A 23,868-nucleotide genomic window follows, 5' to 3' on the forward strand; every position below is an offset into this window, starting at 1 on the left:
AAAAACGTCAAATAAACCACGCAAAAAACACGCGCTACTTTTCGCAGACCCTCTACTTTGCACAAGTACAGCTCTGATGTGATCAACAGCGGCTTGAAGTAACGGAGCAAGAGAAAACAACACCCCCATAGTCCATGTGTCGCTTATGCGCAAACAGAGCGAAAGAGAGAGAGTGAGAGAGAGAGAGTGAGAGAGAGAGAGAGAGAGAGAGAGAGAGAGAGAGGGAGAGATAAAGGGGAAGGGGAGCTACTAGAAGATAATTAGACCAGAAGGAAGATAAGACAGCACAGTGGAGGCGCGTAACAGAGACGAACTGACTCCGCAGGCCACAGAGAAGTCACGCAGAGTCGAAGAGAGAGACAGCGCACGGAGCGACCCTCATCAGCTCTGACGTCCCGGCGCTGGCAGATGCGTTTCCGTCCAATTACAATGGACTGTGTGGACCCGACAGCGGCGCCCGTACACAACAGCCCACAGTAGCGTCGCGCGGTGAGGCTATAGCGGCGGAGGAGCGAGGACGACGCGATGCGCACGGGGGCACGAGAGCTGGCGGCAGTGATTTAGAGTGAGTTCGCTCGCCCGTATTGCTTCAGAAGACCACGGAGAGCCGCGGAAACACAAGGTAAGGAGGTTTTTTGGAGAGGATAAGTGCGCGGTGCAGCGTGTCAAAATTCACTTCACGTAAAGTTAACGTGACCATAGGTGGTTAAGTTTAGACAGCGGTTTGATCGTGGGGGAAGTTCTTTTTAAAGCTGATTTGTGTCGTTTCTTTGTCTGCCGCGAACAGTAAAGTGGAAACGTCATTAATAATGATAAGCATAAAGCGCCCTCAGAGCGACAGTAAAAGGGTTAGTGATCTGGACTTCCGTCATACCGTCATGGAGGCTGCATCGATATTAGATGGCTAGGAAGATAAACTCTTTTGTTCCCGAGATCTGCTTCTATACAAACTTGTTGTCTGGAATGGGTTCTCTTTACAAGTGTGTTCGGCTGTGGTTGCCAGTGTTTTAACGTGAGTGCATGGAAAGATGTTGGTCACAAATATCCTAAATGAAAGTTTGGAGTCCAGTCAAGCTGATGTGTGGGACTAACAGGGTCATTATAATGCAAACCTTTACCTTGTTGTTCAAACATCACTGCGCTCAATTGTTATGCATAATCATCACTGTCATAATCACTGTCAATGTCTATGGAGAATATATGGAAGTTGAGTCTCTACTAAATATAAATAACAAAGGACAAGCAGGCAAAGAGGCTTATGACACAGAAATTAAACCGTCGTGGACATGCAAGATGCAGGCTATTTGACAGTGCACTTTGGAGTGAATGGATACAAATGACAAGCCTCTGTGCTGAAGCCCTAGTGAACTCTCTGAGATCATTATGAAAAGTACAATGTGCCTAATGCTGAGCAGGCACATCCATAGCCTGTGCAGAAACAATAGGGGTTGCAAAAATGCTCCATAGATTCATCCCGTGCCTCTGCTGATAACCATCTTACTGGCAAAAGATAGAGGATACTGCAGCATTTTTGTTATCGTAAATTATTATTAGCGCATCACAAAAAGCCAATGCGAGCATTCAGGTCATCTTATTTTGCAGACATTACCAAGACGCATTATGGCCATTTCTGAATAGATTTTTTTGGGAACAAATTGCAGCAATTTGTGTGTAGAGTGGCCAGTGTATTCAAACCTCACAGGGGCATGAAAGCCCACTGCTGTGATCAATTCAGAATAAATAATGTGAAAGAACCAATGGAGTGCAGAGTCTACTGAATACAACCTCCAATAAATTGTTGGAACAAAGTGGAATAAAATGAAAGGAAATTCAGTACAATGATTGCAGACTTGTTTATTTAAAAACAAACTTAATATAACACATAAGTATTCTTGCCCACAGCAATACACGTCAAATGAATACAACGACAAAAGCCTGGGCCAATTGTTATTTGGAGCTATTTTACAGATCACAGACAAAACCTTATTGAGATGGCATAAACAATAAAAATAAAATGCTCCTGATCAATGAAAATGCACATAAATAGTCATTTTGAAAGTAAAGGACTCAAACGAGACAAAGGATTATGGACACACAGCTGTTTCAATGGCATTTTAAGCATCTCATTGAATAGCTTCCATAACCTCTTTGGACCTTTGCCTCTGGCCTCTCTTTGAGATGTGTTGCTGAAATCAAGTTATCTTATTGCAGCTCATTCAAATTCCACATTCATGTATTGAGATGGTTCAAAGACATCTGACCCTTTATACCGCCTCTGTGTATGACAGAGAAGCCCAATGATAAAATATTGGCTGTGGAACTTCCAATTCCAGTAAAAAGTTAACTAAATCTGTGGCTGCTCTGCGATGCAGGATGCAAAGCTGTCCCTGTGGTTAATTGCTATTCTGCCCATGAGCCGGTGTGGACCCAAACACCGTGCCCCTGGATAGAAACTCGTTTGTTTAACTTGGAGGGAGGAGCGCTCCGTCTTGCGTTGGATAGATCTTCGCCGACAAGTTGAGCTTCTATTAATTTTTCATCGGCTACTGTCTGCTTGGAAAATGACTAAAATCGCCCCTGACCGTAAATTGTGCAGAATCTAAAATCTAGGCCTCCAGTGCTCCCGCCAGACAGACAAAGAAAGAAATTGCAATGGCTCTATACTGCTTGTAATTCCTGTTGAATAGTCAGATTGCACGGGGTAACCACGGGGTGCCGTGCGATGTGTGTATGACATTAATTTGACATCTACCGCTCGCAGTGGTAGGAAAAAAACACAGAAAAAAATCATATTTTCCTTGAAGGTCTTTAAAAAATATTACCTGACAACAATAGAGGTAATAATAAGGAAGAGTGTCTTTTCATAATATTTACAGACCTTGAAAACAATATTATAGATGCCTGCACTCTCAATTGAACTGTCATAAAGAAGATATATATTTACAATTTAGATGCGCTCATGAGAACGACTGAGAGACGCACAATAAAGCAACAAATCTTCGAAGGTTTCAGATGTGAGTGTTTTGCATCACAAAGGAAATAGCTGTGACTTCCATGGGCTGAAGTCAGTTGTTTGTCAAGTACGCTCCCGGCATTGGCAAGTCATAAGAAAGAGTAAAGATTAGTGTTTTTTTCAACGTGATGGATGAAAACGGCGCTGAAATATCAAATGAAAGCCGTCATGTTTCTTTGGCATTATCCCGTGACTCATAAATCTGGAGGCTGACACTTGAAGCTGCTGTGAATAAAGTTGCAGTGATCGATAGCGTCTACCAACCTCCACAATTAGAATGGGCCCCTCTGCGACATGTGTGTCTCAGGGTAAATCCAAGCAATGGCTTATACTGTAGGAGGCAGGGAACAGCACTCAATGTAGTAATGCTTCCTTCATGGCTTTTCTCCCATCATACTGTGCTGGGATTTGCATGTACTTTGGGTTTTATGCCACGCGTCAACCCTTTTAACATGCTACTGGTGACAAGGTGGATGGGTAAGTTCTGCCATGTCAAGAAGGTCCTGGTTCGAGGCTGTGTGGGGTAACGTTCAAACAGTGTCTGGGTGGATTTCCGGTTTCCCCTAACAACGTAAAACATGCAGACAAGGCTTATCCTTCAGCTAGGTGCTCCTGAATAAGTTAAATACATGAGCAAATTTCTCTGTGGCGACAAAAGAAACCTAACCATAAATGCAACAGAAGTGTTGGGATTGAAATAGGAACAAAGGGGATAGAGCCATATTGACTACAACTGCAAATGTTTGTCGGAGAAGCTTGTTTGAAAATGAAAAAGAGGAAAGTCACTGTGCTTCAACAACTTATTGGGACTTGATGGCGGAAAGGTCCTGGGATTGTGGATGTAGGGAAACAAAACCTCCTTTATGTTTTCCAAGCAGTATTTGTTAGAGACGAAACAGTGGTGCCCGAGAGGATGGAAGAAAAATTGGCAGGAGTCTGGATGCCTTATGCAGGAGAAGTTAGATTTACCATCAGTGCGGGACCCGGAGACACGAACTCAAGACATCGTGCCAGACTGACCATTCAAGTCTGCCTGTGCTTCCACGTGAAGAGAGTTAAATACCCTCTGCTGTGCGTCATACTGATATGCAAGCCAAAACATACAGTGCCTGAGAGCAGATGCCTGACAATCACAGTTACAGAGATGGTACGACTGTGCAGCATGAGCCAATATGATACATAGCTATTTCAATTTATTCTCTAGCAGCACTTTTAACCATAAGGTGGAAACTCCAAGGGGGTCATTTAGTGCTAAATAGCAAGTGCAAGCTGCAAATTAGCACATAGCTATTTGTGGGCATGTTACATCCAATTTAAATGAGTCGAATGACTTTGCAGCTGATCTACTTTTGCACTTGTCACTTTGCACATGAGTAAACACTTGGTAAATGACTCCATAAGTGTGGGGTTCATTCTGCTTTCTGATTGGATTATTGTCTTGAGAACCTAAGGATAAATGCAACTTTAACATCATACAAAAGGTTTCTTTGATTTGTGCATGTTTACCTCATACCTCAAATCATTCACTAAAGGTCTTGCATACCCAGGCAACTAAAAGAAGAAAACCTTCCCCATCTGATAAAGAACGTTTATGTATAGAACGTTTAACCCATCCGTTGACCCATTGAGTCCAAGTCTGGGGTCTGAATAGTGTTAGATTCAGATTACACACACACACAAAGACACAGACGCACACAATGTTTGATTAATTTCGTTCTTCCTTTTTTTCCTCCAAAGTAAAAGATGCTGATATCATTTGCACTTGCGGCTGTGATGGCCCTTGAGTTAATGAGAAGTTGGTAGCAGGCTGCAAGTGGATACGTAGTTGGTCCTTTACTATATTTCTGTCTTGTGCAGATAATTCCATTCGTAAGATGCACTCAACGCGCCCCTGTGCTCATTGCCAGTCTGTTTTAGATGCTTTCCAAATGCCATTTCTTAATTACTGACACATTTACACGTAAATAAAATTGATTCAGGAAGGTTGGATAATAATTTAATATTCTAGAGGACCTTTTCAGGACCTTTCGAGCAACAAACCATTATTAACCACGAACATTTATTTCCCTACATGCCTCAGACGTGACAAAACTCAACACGTCAAAGGGATTAATTCATTATGTTTATGAATTGCTATATAAATATTGAACTTCACAGCCAGACCTTATTCGTGCTTGTATGCCATAACTCAATTGTTAATTAGAGTTTATAAATTGGCTTTAGTCCTGATTCAGTCTATTGTGGCAACAAATTGCCGGAGAGCAATTATCCAAAGGGGCTGTTGTAGTTTGTAAAGCCATTAATTACTCCAGATGACCAAACAGAGTGGATTTATTTTATCTGCCTTCAGTAGCATTTATTATATTTACACTCAAACTGGCATAACATTATGACCACTGACAAATCCCCTGCCTTGACATATTATAGGACTGGTCAACACATTAAAACAGTGTCTTGAAGTTGTTACATCGAGGGTTCACAAACTGGCTGAACAAAACAAATCTGAATGATAGATAATTAGGTCAGCGTCTGGATTAGCATCTGTCATTTAAGGGAAAAGCAAAAAAAAAAAAGAACAAACCAACTCTGTAATTTGTGATATGAGTAAGTTATTACCGTCATTTTGCAATATGTGCTTTATCTTCTTGCAAATACAACCTGTTATTGGTCTGCATGCCTCATAAAACAGTTTGCGCTTGTGCACTAAATCTAGTCTTTTCTTTTTTTTATCCCCAACATCTCCCCAACCGCCGGAGCATCAATGGCATCTCTGTCTGGCAACACTTTATTATCTCTGCTTTTAAAAACACAGATTTATTGAGTATGCCTCAGTTTGAGAACTAAACAGGGCTCTTAGCAAAGTAGCGGCAGCGCTCTGGCCCACAGCGGGTAACCATTGTTGTGGCTTGCACATGACGAGTTGGTTTAGGCCCATGTTTCTTAGTAACAAGACACATGCGGTTATCCTCGGCAGAGACAGTTACAAATCTGTCCTCCGCAAACATACATATGTGTGCTTTCATACACGGAGATCAATCTGCGCTGAGCCCGGATGGACGCGGGGATAGAGAAAAATAAGGAAATCAATGCAAGACTATTAACCAGACAGGGCTTCCTTTGGTCCTAACACAAAACATGAGAGCACAGGTCTTCTACTGTGTGTCTGTAATGCTGTTTATTTGTAAAGCGCACAGTTTAGTATTTGGTTTAGGCTTTACTTTAGTGGCCTTGTTCAGGTTTGTTCTCATGTTGAGATTTGGCTTATGTTACTTCTCAGCCTCTATAAAGTTAACTACTTCTGAACCCAAAGATGCAGATTGACTGAGATGAGCCAACTCTACCATTCGATAGGTAGATAGATAGATAGATAGATAGATAGATAGATAGATAGATAGATAGATAGATAGATAGATAGATAGATAGATAGATAGATAGATAGATAGATAGATAGATAGATAGATAGATAGATAGATAGATAGATAGATAGATAGATAGATAGATTGCAAATCTAATCACAATTAATTTGGATGTTGTTTATCCAAGTGTTCAGCCCCACTTGTGCATTCTGACGTCTGATATTAATAGGAGGAAATCAGTGCAACCATTTTGGCCAGGTTGAGCCTCTTTCCGCTTTCACTCCACAGAAACCATGTGTTTACGGCTTCCTCCTCTGTGTGCTGAGAGTGATGGCTGCTGCTTGTCTATGCGGGCTGTGCGGGTGCATAAACATCCGCGCGGCGTCACCCCAGCCTCCCTGTTGGTGGCTAGTGCTTGCGCTACGACTTGTGCTACTTCCGCCAGTCTCCGTGCCCTGCATATTTATCTGCAGTGTACAGTGTGTGTTTTTGGCCCCGACTATCGCTCAAAGTCGACGTGTTACTCTTGGGTTAGTGCCATGGTTTTTTTCCCGATCCCAGAGCCTCGGCCTACAGTCTATTTGCGGACAAAAGGGATGCGCTGAGACAAATGATTTAGCACCTGCCAGTCAGCGCAGAAGGACAAGAGATGAGGAGAGAAAGAGGTCAGAGACGACGAGTGAAATACGATGAAGTCTTTGAGAGGATTCGCGCGAGTGTGAAATGGGAGATGGACTAAAGCAGACGCGCACTTGGAGATAGTCACGTTGTACTGTGCCATACTGCGAAAAAAGACTGAAAAAACTTTAAAGACATGACATGACGCAGAAACAAAAACCACACAAACTGCTAAAATCCTTAATTCACAAAATAAAATCCCACTGTTTTCACAAAAAGTCAATAAAACAGGTTGCTGTCAAGATCAAAGAGCATTTTTTAAAGTCATCACTGCTTGAGGTCTAAACTACAAAAGCGTTGACAAATAGGCCTATGTTTTTGTTTTATTTTTGAATACCTCGGTTCCTGCGTTGGACCTGACTTCTGTAGGTCTCCAGCTGTGATTTATGGAGATTTTTGGGGGTATACAGCTGGTGCTCCATTCATAACACATCTTAAAAAGTAGTTGATGTGTTTTTGTGAATAATTTTTTATATGTTATAGTTTTTATAGCTGGTACCCAATAATGAATGTCAAGGTACATCAATATTTAGAACTGCTTTTGTTTTAGAGAAACGCATTTTTCTTTGCAAGATAGGGGAAAGCTTTGGGCTTTGATTTTCACAGCGAGTGTTGTTTTATGTTATGTATAATTGCCCATTTAGATGTTATTGTTTTTCATATAGATCTTCTTCTGTAAAAGCGAATGAACAAACAAACAAAACACTGTCCAGAACATCCCACCAGCCCAGGAGATTGAGCGGTAAACTGAATTCATGAATTACCTGGGGGTTATCACATCGCTCAGACTCTCCCCGGCAGGAAATGACAGCTTCTATTATTCCTGTGGACTTGTTTGCCTCACACTAACTGTGCAGGAAGTGTGCATGGCCTTGAGGTCCCTAAGCAGACCTTCGTTACCATAACAACGGATAAGGCCGACCTGCGCCGGAGGAGGCCTGGGGAGGTGAACTTTGCTTCTGCCTCTAGCACTCTGCGTGGCGAAATCATCAATACCAACCCGGTGGAAGCATGTTTGAACGATGTAATGGGGGGAAACATGTCTGAGAAGCGGCACCGTCTTCAACTCGGTGTTAAAGATTGTAGGTTTTTGTCTTGGGTTACCTCTGAGCTATCTCTGATTTAACCCTGGTTTAGTCCTTAGGGTGCTGCTCGAAGCTCTCCATCTCTTCCCGAATAGCTCCCCAAAGGCTTTCTACATTTGAACATTTCAGCCTGATGGTTACGGCCTTGGTGAAGCAACTCAAATGTATCAAGTCACAATGATTAATTTTTGTCTTTGTGCACCAATGGTTGAGTTATGAACACATATGAGCACAATCTATATGCACTGTATATGTGTGCTGATAATAATGCTGCAAAACAAATTTCCACACAAAGGACTTCTAAAACATTTAACATTTAAGTCATAGTATTTATTTATTGGGACAGCGCATGTTAATGAACATACGTGGGTCTCATGCATATAAACACACACTCTCAAGCACACTCTCAGTCATCCTGGCCTATTGTACCTGTTTTTAGTGGTAGGGGAAACCAGAGTACCCGGAGGAAACCTATGTAGACACAGGGAGAACATCCATCTCCACACAGAAAGGCCCCGTCCAGGAGGGAATTGAACCCGGGATCATAGTAGAGCATTCAAGTATTACAAATATAGAATAAACAAAATGCAACTAAATATAACACCACATATGTGGTCTACCGCCTCGATTGTGTCTGTTTTTACATTGGTTGAACCAAGCGCAAATTAAAGGAAAGATTTGCAGAGCACAAATATGCAATTTGAACTGCAAACATGGATACCTCATGCCAACATCAATGAACTCAAAGTGATGGTGATAAAGGTTATTGAGAAAAATATTCGTGGCAGTGATAGACTGAAAAAATGATTACAAAGAGAAACATTTTGGAATCCACACTCTTGATGCTACTTCTTTTCCTGGTCTAAACGAGGAAATAGATTTTTCCCTGTTTCTATAATGGTGTTTGTTTCTACATTGTTTTTTATGGCCTCCAGGCCCCATATTTTTGGTGACTTTTTATTATTATGTACCACTGCAGCTTTTCTCAGTAGTGTTTGTTGCAGTTGTTAATGTTATTGTTATTGACAAAACATTTAGACTTAAAGCTACTCTAAGCGCCCCTGTTTTGCTGGTCCGGCATCGTTGCATTCCCATACTGCGTCGCTAGATGTGCCACACTCGCAAACAGCAGCGGACTTTGTGCCGCAGAAGGAGAACTCACCTCCCTCACCTCGCAGCTCACAACCAACACACGCCTCACCCCCACATGCACCATGTAAACACAAATCGCAAATGTTTGAAGCAGCAGGCGCAGCAACAGTTAGCGGCTAACAGTTTAGCATTATGGCAGAAGTTAACAAAAAGATCGTAAACTGATAAACATCGGACAGACCTGCTCTGATGCAGCTGAAATCATCATGAAATGTCCAATATTATTATTATTATTATTGTTATAATATATGTATACCTGTACATTCTCTAACACTGTTTTGCTTGTGTATATATGGAAATATTTGTTGGTCACTTGACTTACCTCGCCTTTTAAAAGTGTTGACGACTAGTCGAAACGCATTGCCGTGGTCCAAGTTAATAAAGGACTTTTAGTCGACTTGTTTTGTACTGCCATCCACAGTCATGGTATGGGTTCAGCAAACTCTTTTCCATTTTAGCAACTAAATGTACTTTGGATAAATATTGAGTTATTTACTGCGTATTAAACCAGTCGAGATGATTTAGGCCTTACAAAAGTATTGGTCATGTCACAAACCACAGCATTTCATCCAAAGCTATTTCTCAATATCTGTCCCTCGATGGGCTTTTACACAGAAAAACTCAATTATACTTTTGCAAATACACCATAGCAACACAGTGTTACTGTTCTAGCCCTGGCTTAGTGGGTTTAGTCCTGGATTAGTTCTAGATAAGTCCCTGATTGTCTTGGTTTTGCGACATTTTACCCACAATTTAGTCCTTGTTAATTCTGGTTCGAACAATCAGGAGGCCTTGGCACTACCGACTTTCTGAATGGCTATAGGTTTAAAAATGTTTAAAATGTTTTATTGACTTGCGATACCGTAAAAAATCATTTGTTTGTCAGAGAAACCCTCTATGCAGTCACATTCAAATAGCTCCTGCAGTCCACTAATAATGTTTGCACACACAGGTCGTGCTGTGAATAATGTTTTCACACCACAAACAAATCCACTGAACAGAGAGCTCTGTCAAGAACAAAGAGGATACAGTCTTCTCTAAAATGCCCAAATAAACAAGAATACCCAGGCAACCGGCTTAACAACCCTGTGCGCTCAGGCTGGGATTGTGCATGCACTTTGGTCCCTTTCTTTTCTGTATGCATCATGCGCCTTTGTGTGATCTGCAATTATTAGAATTCCCTTTGACAATTGTTGACTGACGTGAGCCACGCTGGAGCCGACTAAATCCCAAAGCCCTGAATTCTACGTCCACAAAATTAAGCCCTAATCATCCACATTTCCACACATTCAATATAAATATATTGTATCGGCGACCTCATTTTTCATATGGGATAAAACAAGCCCCCCCCCCTTTTGGTGAAAAGTCTAGAGCGCCGAGAGCAGCTTAGCTAACAAGCATCTGATTGTGCAGATTACGCATGTTCCACTGAGGATTACTGCGACTGAAATGAACAAATTGACCTCTTAGACTGAAGCCCAGCATCAGCATGACAAAGGAGGAGAAGCTGATCACACTGGAGACAATCTAAAACTCGAGAGCCTGCAGCTCAAAGCTAAATTACCTGATTTTATCACCCCAACGTGTATCGTGAAAACAAGAATGTAATGCATTTCTAAAGCCACCCGCAACAACCCTCTTTAAGTCGCTAAAGTAAACTTCAATCATTCACTGAATACGAAAATGAAAATATGTGAGATCAAAGACACCAAATTAAAAGTTGAATCTCATAACTTAGCATTAGATGATAAGTCCCTGAGGCATTGAAAATCAATGTATCCTGCAACCTTTCAACAGTGACACTATCTAGCAAATGAAGCAGCTGTACAATCTTAATTCATGACTAAAAGAACATGACTTACTGTTATCTATTGTTATACGGATGTAAGGTGTCAAGAGCCAGATTGATATTACAGTGCCAATACCATTAGCACTAATATCAATCTGGGATCACTCCTGCTTAAATCGTTCGGGAGATGACGCACTTTTGGAACAGCATTTGCTGCTAATCGAATCAAGCACACACATCCATTACATACGTATTGAGTTTTGAACAAGATTATCTGTGTTTGTATAAGAATGTAGCGGCATACCTTGTGTCGTTCCGTCGTTGCCGAATTGTTAATAGACGGATTTCAAAACTGACAAACATCGGACACGTGGCCAACGCTAGCTATCTAAATAAACGTTAGTTTCAAGGAGAGCAGAGTCATGTAGGACCTGCATCATTAGTTTACAAGGTAAATATAAAGGACAACTCACACCATCTGACGCACGTCCATGTCCACAAACACTGGAGCGCGCTGCATCACAGCACTTCAAAGGCTTTTCTCAAACTGGGCGGCGCTCTAAACATGTGATTATCCATTTATCATAAATAAAATAAGACATGTAGGTCACTGTTGCAAGAGAGAGGGAAAATGTGGCTCATGCTTTGTGTGCTAATTGTGTGTTAGCGACAGACAGAGATAACCCTGCTCAGACTGAAGCAGGATCCTGACGATAGTTTCTCTTCATCAGCTGCTCCTCTCGTCCCTCCCAACAAAGTTTACTGCGGTCTCTTTGTGCGTCAAGTGTCAGAGACCCGACTGTGTCACTGCAGAGACTATGCATTTTCCAAATTTGACTCAGTTACACTAGTTCTGTGTGAAGGAATGGACCAAAAGTCCTGCCAACTATTGTGAGAAGCTTGTGGAAGGAAACTCACGTTATACAGTTTAAAGGCCATGCTACCAAATATTCATGAAATGCACAAGCACAAGATGGATTATACCGATTATACTTTTTAATTGTTTTTAAATATTTTTCTGCTATTGATATTTTTAGAAAATGCAGCTCAAGTGAGGGGGGCTCAGGGATTGTTTCTGACAGGCAGTCCCAGGCTGAAATTTTGAAGATTTTGACCTCAGACATCGACAACCTGTCAAAATGTCAAACTGTGTTTTCACATTTTTGTAACAGTGTTTTTTTTTTTCTTCTTTTTTTCAGTTAGGGACTTTTCAATGGCACATATGGAGAATATTTCTCTTTTGATCGATGTTGGGATGAATCAATGTCTAAGGAAAGGAAAGGATTTAAATTGCATTGCGCCGTTCACAGACATAATCACAAAGCGCTTTACATGAGACAATTTTTCATTCACTCCATATGTAGTGGTGCTAAGCTCACTTACATAAACACATTATTTATCCTGGCCTATGGTACATGTTTTTAGTGGAAGGGGACCCGGGACCTTCTAGGTGCCTCACAGCACGTTATTGTAGTAAAATATAATTTTTACGTTTCTCATCCTTTTAGAGGACAGTACACATTGAGACAAACAGCTTGTGTTTGTAAAGCTTTGTAAACAAACCAAGATGATGCTAAATTATGAGGCTTTGCAGACAGTTAGCAGGTTTATTGATCCATTGTCTCACCATATGTTTCATCTGCTTTCTTTGTAAAGGACAATACCCCAAATCAGTCAAAAAGCAGCAAATGCCGCTTAAATCACGACTGTTTTCACTGACAATGCCAAAGCAATATTTGAGGCTACCTGGCATTACAAATCAGAGGCTGGAATATGGACCATTGGTTTTCAACATAACATTGACATTTATTATGTTAGAATACTAAAATACTAATGATTTACCCAACAGAAGAAACAAAACAGGTTCTGACAGAAATATCCATCACATGACATGATTTAGCATTTCTGTGCATGACTGTCAAATTAAGACAGATTTATATTTATTTGTATAGGGTTTGAGTTTTCTGATGTATATAGCAAACCACAATATATAATATTGTATTTGTGTGACAAATTATGGTTTGTGAAAGTAATAACCCAAATAATGCCTTAATCAGTGCATAAGTACTGCTCAGGGCTGGCATCACGTCCCGACGTGCAGCATGCATCCAGTGTGTATTCTTAGCCTCAGGCATCAAGTGTTTTCCCTCTGTCACTGCTCCAACAGTCTCGCCTTTTTAAAAGACAGCTCTCTGAACTGTGACAAAAGCCCAATGACAGACCAAGGCCTTATTTAAATTCAATTTCTGTGCTTTCATTTGCCAACAATAGGAATATAATTAATTTTCTTTCCGTGCTTGTTTTGAGCACTCGGAAGAGGAAATGGTCCCCTTTAGTTAATAAAAGCTGAAAAAAACGACTGAGTGGCCTATGTGGGTCACTTTGTATTAGCTAGCTGCCCTGCACTGTAAATGCACTGAATCAAATGTGCAATATTTTAGCTAGCTCATTTCTCATTTTCTTAATAATTTAGAGGAAATAACTCCCCAGGTCGCTGAATTGCGGCTGTCATGCCATTTTCGCACTTATGCATTAAATTACAAGTCAGGAATTATAGTCTGCAAATAATAAATGCTCGATTTCGATCTGACACACTCGGAGCCAGACGTGTACACGTTAATATTTATGAGCTGCAGTTTATTTTCAGGCGAGCATCTATTTGTCACGAGGCGGTAATGGAATCTGTATATGAATTTTAGAGTAATTAATAAAGCTGATGAACGCAGCAGTAGTTCTGTGTAAATGCCATCAATTCTGCGGGACTTTTGCAAACTGAGTCAACACATCCACAGAAAATCAGGTTGCAATAAGGTTGCGGGTTGCATAATTATGTTAATGCGGGGCAGGATCTAGACTTAACTCAATATGCATTCATAAGCTCTCAGTCTTGCAGGAGTTATTCATTGTGTAGAAAAGGGTTTTTGTATTGCCATCTGTACTGGGTTGTTTGTTTTTTAATTGAATTCAATTTCAATTTTCAATTCATTTTTAGGATTGTGCATTAAGGTCCATCTGTGCCTCGAGATATATTGTTCAAAAGTGTACTGCCATTTCTATAATGCTATTTGTTTTCCTTCCTCACACAGCTCCCTTCATTTATTCTGGCTTGGGACTGGCCACGACATGGCAAAACGTTGATGCAAGAATCAGCATGTGTGGATGGGGTCATGAGAGCTAGAAACGAGTTGTGGCTAGTTTGAAATCGATCTCCTCCCTCGGTTGCTGCTTGAGAATGGGGAGAATTGTAGCTTTAGGCCAACTACTCAGCTTTGACATTTGTTCCCTTTAGCAATCGTGAGTTTCAGTCGTTTAGCTCGTGCTGATACGGTGCTATCTTCTTTTCTTTTCTTTTTTTTAAAAGAAAAAACAGTGGAGGGTATAGAGTCAGTTATCCGCATCTCTCTGTTTGAGATACAACACGGAACAAGAGCAATTGCAAATGATACCGTTTTTCTCCACGCTCCGGTGCTATGCCTTGGCTGCCTGGTTTTTCCTGGGAAGAAGCAATAAAGACAATCCAACAAAAGAAATTCAGACATGCTTTAATGGGATCCACAGGCATGGCACACATGAATGTTTCATCACAATGTGGCTCTCGAAATGAGATCAATGCAGCGTTTGCTTCCTTTTCCCGCCAGATGAAGACTTCCCTGGAATAATGTATAGGCACCAAACAGTAATGTCAGTACTGCACAATGGCTCAGCCTGACATCCGGACGCGTATTATTTCCAAAATCCAATATCTGTCCCCTAATAAACAACACTGATGGCTTATTGAACAAGGCGCTTTCCGGACGTGAACAGTCAAGCAGAACGCTAAATCCCTCACAGCCCGGATAGTACAAAGAACACTTTTGACTTGGCCGTGATGGCTTGATATCAAAGGCAGCAGAAATTTGCAGAGTAGCGAAAACAAGCCAATGTTTTTGATCAAATGATTAAGTATTTGTAGCCACCACTTGAGGTCTATTTGTGGATTTTGAATGTGTTTTTTTTTTAAGAGAGCGTGTATATAGACATTTCAGATTATAGTTACCAGATAACCTGGCTAACGCCATGCTGCTGTGTGCGCTCGAATCATTTCGAACTGCACAACAGCCTGGGGACTATGGCCCAAATTTTCGCATGGATTTGGGAACCAATCACAGAACGAGGAGGGACGGCAAGATGATGACGAGCTATTCGATACACGGAAGCTTGTAGTTTATTTACGGATAAAAAAAAATATGTTTATTTACGGATCAAACATGACAGCAGCAGACGCGACGCTATTTTTCGATCAAGCTTTAGGCCGTGTTCTAAATAGTTTAGCTCAAAAGTTTACAGCGGTTACGTCATACGTCATCTGATACGATGACACGATTGGCTGTGGCTACGTGCAGACGCATGATAGACATTCGTAAACCACACCTCTCCTACGAGAAAATTAATTGGTGGTCCCCAGACTAAATATCACTTGTGATTTTAGTCTGGCGTTAGCCAGGCTAGTTACCAGAACTGTATCGAAGGAAATCCATCCCAAATACACTACTCAACACTTTATCAAACTGGGGTAGACAACATGGACAGTTACTATCACTATGCAATGTGATGTAGCTATTACTGCTACCATATACTATATTATCTCAATCTAACATGCTTTTTTTCCCAATATAGGAGTCCTAGTTTGCCCTGCTTCTGACAGTTTGAACAATCTCTTTAACGACCGGGATGAAGACTTGTTGAGAAGGTTAGGTCTGGGTTATGTCTCCCGGAAATAAATGGAAGTGTGTCATGCTCCCACAAGAAATGGAAGCGTGTGTGTGCGTGTGTGTGTGTGTGTGTGTGTGAGAGAGAGAGTGAGAGGCAGGAAACAAAGGCAGGAGAGGAATAAAAAGGAGGAAAGAGTGCTGTGTGTGTGTTTGTGCATGCATTAAACAGACAAGAGAGAGGTCCTTGAGGCAACCTGCACATCTTTTATCACATCTTTAATTAATTGAAGCCCATAATAGAAGTCCCTGCAATTGCACTCGCAGCAGACACGCTCGAATTGAAAACAGCCCAGAATGAGGCAAGAGATAGTCGTATATGTCGCTGTCCCCAACCCCCCCCCCCTCTCCCATCGCTTTTCCTTCGCTTTTATCAATCTTCCCACTGTCATTTCCCAGACATCCACCAATGGACAAAACATCTGCGGCGCTTGTCAGTCTTTGAGGCAAGCGGCGGAGGCATTTCCATAAGAAAACAGCTTGTTACTGTGAAGCAGATACACCAAGGGATTCATGCTTACCTCTCTCTCTCTCTCTCTCTCTCTTTCTCTCCGTCTTGTCTCTCATCAGGTTTTGTTTGTGAAAAGCTGCTGAGGAAAAGCACCATGTTCCCCCGCGTCCTGCTGCTGGTGGTGGGTGTAGGAGTGACCTGCCTGTCCAGACCTCTGCTGGGCTGCCCCTCCGGCTGTCGGTGCTACAGCCTCACAGTGGAGTGTGGCTCCATTGGCATCAAAGAAATCCCACAGGGTGTTCCTACACTCACAGAGGTCAGCGCAGCATTATAGGTCACAGCATGGGCCTGTGGGGAGAGATTGACGAGAAGGGGCAGGCAAACTCTGGGAAATAAAACATCTGCTGTACACTTAATATCTTCATAATTAGTGAAAACACACAGTCTATGTTCACAGAGACAACCCACTTTAATTTGTTTTGAATCTGTTCTGTGCTGCAACATCAGGCACAGTTATCCAAGGAACTAATACGTTGGCGGTTCACTCTCTTCACAATCTGTCACACAGCTGCAATTTTGGTGGGAAAAATTGAGTGTTCTTTACAAAACATTTTTGCCATATACCATACAACTGTTATGATCTGGGGTTACTGCAGTTGGTCAGGTTTAGGGTGGGCATCACTACGTGCTCAAACAATAAGATCAGATGACAACCTTAACATCCTGAACGACCGGGATCAGTGGACCAACAGATTTCTTCCTCCCTGATGACAATGCCAGGATTCAACGGGCTCACATTGTGAAAGAGTGGTTCAGGAAGCACATGAGACATCATTTTCACACATGGATTGGCCTCCACCGAGTCCAGATCATAACCCCATCGAGAATCTTTTGTTTTAACGCCAGTGGGAATCTTTAGTCCTCGTACCCCTGGTTGTGATAGAGCACATGTGCCAGATCCTCTTCTCTAATCTGTCGGCATGGAAACACTTTTTTTGTGCCCAACAGAGGTGAAAGAAGAGCTGGCACGTCGTATTTCACAGTACTTGACTATACCATTCGCTTTGTACTGTATAAGAACGCATAAAACCAAGAAGAATTCAAGTGAAACTGTTTCTCATATCGTAAAAAAAAATGAATTGCCTCGTATGTACTGTGAAGTTGAGGGCCTATACTTTTCTGACCTGGCGCATACAGCACCCATGGTTCTGGCATCAGTTGACTTCCTCCCTGATCCATTCTTATTAGCCTGAAATGATTGTGGTTAATCAATCCTCCATGACCCTCTTTGATGTGCGCCGGAGGGAGGGGCCGCTCTACTGCCTGTGTAATTATTCATTCTCCCTCCAAATAGCACTCTCACTCTCTCCCTGTGATTATCTATGGAGAAGATGTTTAACATTACACCAGCACTTTTTTTTCCTCCTGTACAAGTTCAGGCCCCCAACATTATTGCAGCGTATAAATATTAATGAAGATTATGTCACGCATAAATTCTTCCATTAACCTCAATCAGCAGGTTTATGTGGCCCATCATCATGCCTCGTACCTTGTGGCCGGGGCTTGCTTCAGTGTGAAGATTAGCGACATTAGAAGCCAACCAGACAAGGTTTCATTGTGGATCAGGCATAGAATACTTGTGACAAGTCTGTTGTCTCCGCAGCATTCATCAGGAGTGCACAAAAGTGAGATACAAAGGAGCAAAAGCAGCGCACAGCTTGCATTGTCTTTGCCAATAATGTCACATCCGCGGAGCTCACTGCACATTCACTATATTAGATGTCAATTTGTAAAAGGTTTCATCTAAAGCGTGACACAGTTAATCATTATCAAAAGGAGCAGGCAATCACCACAAAGCACTTAATGACCCAGAGACATTTGAAAGAGGCTGAAATCACCTTAAAAACTGAATTGTCCTTCCAACTTTGTTATAAGGCGTAAATCAAGCCGAGGCTATGTGCCGTTACCACATCATATTATCTTTCGACACGTAATTAACAAGGCTAAATTTGATCAAAGAATGGCCGGGTTGAATACAAATGCTGAGCCGCAGCCACACTCCGTTATCTTTCCCTCAACTTTTTGTCATAAAATCAATACGCACCGAAACACTAAGTACTCACGCAGTTTAGTTTATCTTAATTGACTGACGTAATCTCCGTCCTGTCCTCTTTCCAAAGACCATATTTCTGCAGGACAACGCGATAACGCAGATCCGGCTACAGGACATGTCCCGCTTGGCCCAGCTGCATTACCTCTATCTCCAGAACAACAGCATCTCAGCGCTGGAGCCTGGGGCCTTCTCCAGTCAGGGACAGCTGCTGGAGTTAGCCCTCAATGGGAACCTCATCCACCTGGTGAGCCCCGATATGTTCCGCGGCCTGGAGCACCTCCGGATCCTCTACCTCGCAGGCAACCAGATCTCCAGAGTGCAGGACTACACCTTCAGGGGGCTGCAGGTGAGGAGATGCACTAATCCTCTCCATAGTCTGTGTAACACTATTGCACGGTAGAAAGGTTTGTAGCGATACATTAAACAGAATCGCTCCATGCTTTATTTTCTTGTTGCTTTATTGTTTAGTCTTCTTTCTTTTGTTTAATTGTGATCATATGTGCGTCTATCTTATCTCGCATACTAAGGACGAACTGACCTCAGCAAGTAAACTTACCTCGCATCATGATGAACTGATTTGAGAAAGGCTGCTAGAATAGATGTCCTCAGTACAGTGCCAAAGATTTTGTGAGGTGTGAAATTGCTGTTAACCAACACTGCACAATGGACTTCTAGCTTCAATCACCCAAATAGGTTATTAGATTGTAATACTTTACATATTTGCGAGTCAGTGTAAAGAGCAAATACCCAAGAAACTAAATTATCTCCAAGTCAGAAGGTGTGAGGAGAATAGTATATCCATAGTTTGTTTTTATTTACTTACTGAAAAAAAAAGGGTGCATTCTGAATCGCAATGTTAAAGCAGTACTAAGGAACTCATGCCCCTAGAGGCCATAAGCGCCACTGCAGGTGTCGTAGCATGAAAATAGCTTATAGCATTTGTATCCCTGTCACCTGATGTATGCTTGCAAAATGCTTCAAGTTTCTGTACTACAGTCTGATATTTGACATTCTCTTTTTCGCCTAACAATTTCCTCGTATGTGTTGTTGGGGTCGTTGTGTGCAGCGTCTGCAGGAGCTCCACCTCCAGGAGAACAGTATAGAGCTGTTGGCGGAGCGAGCTCTCACTGGTTTGTCCTCCCTGGCTCTGCTGGACCTGAGCAGAAACCACCTCCGCACCCTGGGCTCCTCCTCGCTCACCCCGCTGGTCAGCCTGCAGGTGCTCCGAGTCACAGGTAATAGACCAAAGTCTTTACACTAGGGGCTTTTCTTACTTTCTCCATGCATAATTCAATTCAAGTTTAATTAGCTCATTTAAAAACAACTTCTCTTGACCAAAGTGCTTTCCAGAAATGTAGCAATAAGAATCACACGACAGCATGTAAAATAGGTCGAACAAATATATGTCCAAAACACTCGAGTGTACAAACAAATATTGTAGGCAAACCAAGACATCGTGCCTCACTAGCTTTTGAAGGCCGGGGTGAAGAGGTAGGTTTCCAGTCTCGATTAAATTGCCCTAAAGACTGAGAGGATCTGACAGAGGGAGAGGTTTTTCCACAGTCTTGGCGCTGCCACAGAAAAAGCTCTGTCTCCTCTCGATTTCAGCCAGGCTTTAGGCACAGTAAGCAAGAGCTGGTCAGTCGATCTCAGAGCCCTAGGAATCGGCGTAAGGCTGTCAGTCAAATAGGATGCACCTATGAAGTGCAGACACAACAACAAGCAACAAGCATCAACCGTGGGGCTTACCACTCTCGCTTCAAGGCAAGAGATCCCGGGGTCAACGTCTGTGTGGAGCATCTCTCTGAGGAGTGATCATGTTCTCCCCGAGTTAAGATGGGTGTCCTACTGACACTCCACACACTTTCCGCCATACAACCAAAACATGGTTCATGAAAGAGGAAAGGAGGAGCGCTTCCTGGCCTTCATGGGGAACATGATATAAAAAGAGGGGTGCTCAGGGACAGTCATTAAAGAAATAAAAAACAAGGCATTTTCTGGTACAGTATAGTTAAAATGCCTTTATGTTTATGTCTAAATGGCTCAATATAGCCCCAGTGTGTTTCAGCCTAAAAAGCAAAGTAGGTTTTTACTTAAGCTAAACACCTGACCAAAGACCTGGCTCAAGATCTCAATGTAGATCCAAACAACAAAAAACAATCGCATAAAAGAAAGAACAGAGCAAGGGACTTGGCCATTAAAGCAGTTTCACTGCAGAACGGCTCCAGGATTGATCATAGCAACCACTTTAAAAAGATAGCAACTATTGAGCATCTTAATTATCCATCTGTGAAAATAAAGCTATAAATTAAATACAAGACACGTTGCTGCTCAAGTCAAGGCCAAGCAGCACAGACCTTCAAATATATTGACTTTAATCTGTGTGTTGTTTGTTGTTTTGGTCGCTGTGTAATTATCGTGTCCAATTTTCTGTCTTTGCAAATGTTATTTCCTGTTGTTTGCTTTTTCTTATTGTTCATGTTTTCAGTCTTTATTAATTTATTCTAGGATATGAGCTTTGTGAGTGCAGTAAGCAAGAAACATGTTATTATTAACAACATTACAGATATATCTTAATATTCAAATGGGTCTTTCCACTTCTTATCCCTATTTTTGAAATCTGTACCAGATTATTAAACAAATTGCTGGTTTCCTTTTTATTGCAGCGAGGTAATTTTAACCTCCACTATGAATTTATTGTTATAAATACCCCTTTTCACACTGTTCATAATTATTGTGAGTCTGCCTTTCCTTTTATTCATTTTTCCTTTTATTTGATATTTATTTGTGTGTTGTACTAGGGGGGTGGATATGAGGGCAAGATCACACTTTTGGTCATGTATTCTGTATCTTGTTGCATCTTAAAGTTGACTTAACGCGTATATTGTAAACCTGCTGTTGTGCACTCCAGCATCGATGCGTCATGTTTTAGAAGTAAAATTAAAGAAAAGACGCTTGATGAGTCACAAATACTCCTTAAGGGTTTTATGTTTTCTCATCACAGAGAACCCCTGGCGCTGCGACTGTGCCTTGGGCTGGCTCCGCACTTGGATCAGTGAAGACGGGCAGCGGCTGCTCAGCTCGGCTGAACAGAGACGACTGATGTGTTCTGAACCTCCGCGCCTCTCTCACCTCAGTTTGGTGGAGGTCGCTCCCAACAGCCTGGTGTGCATCCCCCCTGTGGTCCAACTCGAGCCCAGCCACCTCACAGTCCGCCTGGGGGAGAGCCTCAGAGTGTCTTGCCAGGCCTCTGGATACCCCCAGCCACAAGTTACATGGAAGAAAGCATCCCATGGCAAGGCACAGCTTTCCCCGCGAGGTCTTGTCCAGGAAATTGGACCAAACGGGGACTTTTTCAAATCCGGGACTGGCGGAGTGGTGACTGCTTTGCCCAGTAGCAGTAAAGTCAAAGTGGGGAGTGTTCAGCTCATCCGTGGCACAGAAGAAGGCGGCGAAAGAGACAGTTTTGATCCAGATACAGGAAGTGGGATGCTGTTTCTTAGCAATGTCACTGTCGCACACGCCGGCCGGTATGAATGTGAAGCATGGAATCCCGGTGGCGTGGCTAAAGTGACTTTTCACTTAGCGGTCAACATGTCATCGTCCTCATATACCTCGCAGTTATGGCCTCGCCTCAACACAAACTCATTCATCTCTTCGTCAAATTCATTCTTCCAGCCAGAGGTGTTGGACATAAGTCAGGAACCACTCTATGAACAAGACAGCATGGATTTTAGTGCTTTAGGTCCAGCTACGCAAACTGCCATCGCTGTCGGTATCTCCTTACTTGCTCTAACCGCGGTGCTCCTCCTTATTATGATATACACTCGCCACCAACAGTTCCGCAAAGAAGAAGGTGGAAGTTGTTGCTCAGGCAAAGAGGAAGGTATTCTGTACATGAACGATTATTCAGATGGACCGTCAACTTTTGCTCAACTGGAGGAGTATCGCGACGATGATGGGCACGAAATGTATGTTTTCAACCGTTCAAAGTCAAATCTCGGGGCAGGGACATCTCGGTGTCACATGGTCAGTGGGTTCGTCCAGCAGAAGGGCATAAAGGAAGTGCTGCTAGATCATGAGGTGGTCCAGACGCTGAGCAGGTCTGGGGGGATGGGACTGAGGAGGAATCCAGGCGACGGAGGAGAGGGACCCTTAACCACAGACCCAGAGGAGCTGTTCCTCAGCCAGAGCCTACTGTTTGGATCACAGGTGGCCTATGAGATCCACTGCTAAAGGCAGGACAATGGACTTGGATCGAGGATTACCAAAATGGACAGAACTGAAATACATGCAGTATGTACACAAGGTAGAAAGTGTGTGTGGAGGGATGGTTTACAAAAGCCTCTTGGAAAGCCTTACATAACAGTGCAAAACATGGCACTGAGAGGTATCAAGGGAGTGAATACATTATTACAAATTAAAACATTTTAAAAGAAGAGCATCCCCAAAAGCTAGCGCTTTTAGTCAAACATTATTTCCACTTCAATTCCAGAATGTGTTCAAAATGGATAAAATATACATTAAACTATAAAATGCTAATTTGATGACATGGTTGATTTTAAATTTCCTATATCATGCAAAATCATCTTTATAATTATTTAATTATATTATAGTATAATTATAGTATTATCTTTTATCCTATCCAAAAACATACCACGTTGTTTTGTTACATTTGCATGTTTCTTATGTTCTCCAAATGCCATCCCAAATGTCAGACAGAGACTTCCATGAGGTTTCTCAGAATTTTGCATTCTTGTTCTGATCATACAATAACACATTTCATTTGTTTGGCACCTCAAGATCGCCTTACATCTTGGAAACACATTAAAAGTACTGTATAGATGAAAAAAACAATTTCAAAACAGATACAGTGCAGTTACTCAGTGCAGTGAGACAGCTTTTCTAAACAGATGAGTTTGGATTTGAAGTGTGCAAGTGAGTCAGTGTTGCGGAGGTCGGGGGGGAGAGTGTTCCAGAGCGGCTGAAGGCTCTGCTCCCCATAGTGACGAGGTGGGCAGGAGGGACAGTGAGCTGGAGAGAGGAGGCGGAGAGAACAGGTGTGGAGATATGAAGGAGGTCAGTCCGGTATGCAGGGGCGATGTTGTTGATGGCTTTGAATTTGAGGAGCAGGATTTTGTAATTGATGCAGATGGGGAGCCCAAACAGGAGAAAGTTGCAGTAGTCGAGTCGGGATGTGATGAGGCTGTGGACAAGAACGGCAGTGGAGTGAGTAGTAAGAGTACAGGTTGGAGACGGTGGATGTTTCTGCAGAGCGGGGTGACATTATTCATGTGTGAGGTGAAGGAGAGGGTGCTGTTGAGGATGACCCCCGCACTCTTCACCTGTGGGAAGGGGGAGATGGAGGAGCCATCAATGGCAAATGTTTTATTTTACTTAAGGTGGATTTGGTGCCAATGAGTAGAAGTTTGGTGGTTTTATCGCAAATTTCTCTCGTCCACGCGCTTTTTAATTTATTTTTG

At 42.3% G+C, this 23,868-nt stretch overlaps 1 protein-coding gene across 1 annotated transcript; it reads left to right on the forward strand.

The window, feature by feature from the left end:
* The first annotated feature begins 241 nt into the window (after positions 1-241).
* LOC306972289 (leucine-rich repeat-containing protein 24-like) lies at positions 242-22,972 on the forward strand. The gene is made up of 5 exons (XM_079568857.1): positions 242-622; positions 16,392-16,588; positions 18,453-18,731; positions 19,452-19,620; positions 21,390-22,972. Exons 2-5 carry the CDS (start codon positions 16,427-16,429, stop codon positions 22,619-22,621), a joined length of 1,842 nt encoding a protein of 613 aa, XP_079424983.1. The 5' UTR covers positions 242-622; positions 16,392-16,426; the 3' UTR covers positions 22,622-22,972.
* The last annotated feature ends 896 nt before the right edge of the window (positions 22,973-23,868 follow it).

Source organism: Gobius niger (assembly GCF_951799975.1).
Source record: "Gobius niger genome assembly, chromosome: 13".
Taxonomy (NCBI): domain Eukaryota; kingdom Metazoa; phylum Chordata; class Actinopteri; order Gobiiformes; family Gobiidae; genus Gobius; species Gobius niger.

What these genes read in the sequence shown, in the direction of transcription:
- LOC306972289 (XM_079568857.1), top strand. Translation starts at nt 16,427, where the DNA reads ATGTTCCCCCGCGTCCTGCTGCTGGTGGTGGGTGTAGGAGTGACCTGC. An exon ending in ACACCTTCAGGGGGCTGCAG is followed by an intron (nt 18,732 to 19,451) that starts GTGAGGAGATGC and finishes CGTTGTGTGCAG; the next exon opens with CGTCTGCAGGAGCTCCACCT. An exon ending in GCAGGTGCTCCGAGTCACAG is followed by an intron (nt 19,621 to 21,389) that starts GTAATAGACCAA and finishes TTCTCATCACAG; the next exon opens with AGAACCCCTGGCGCTGCGAC.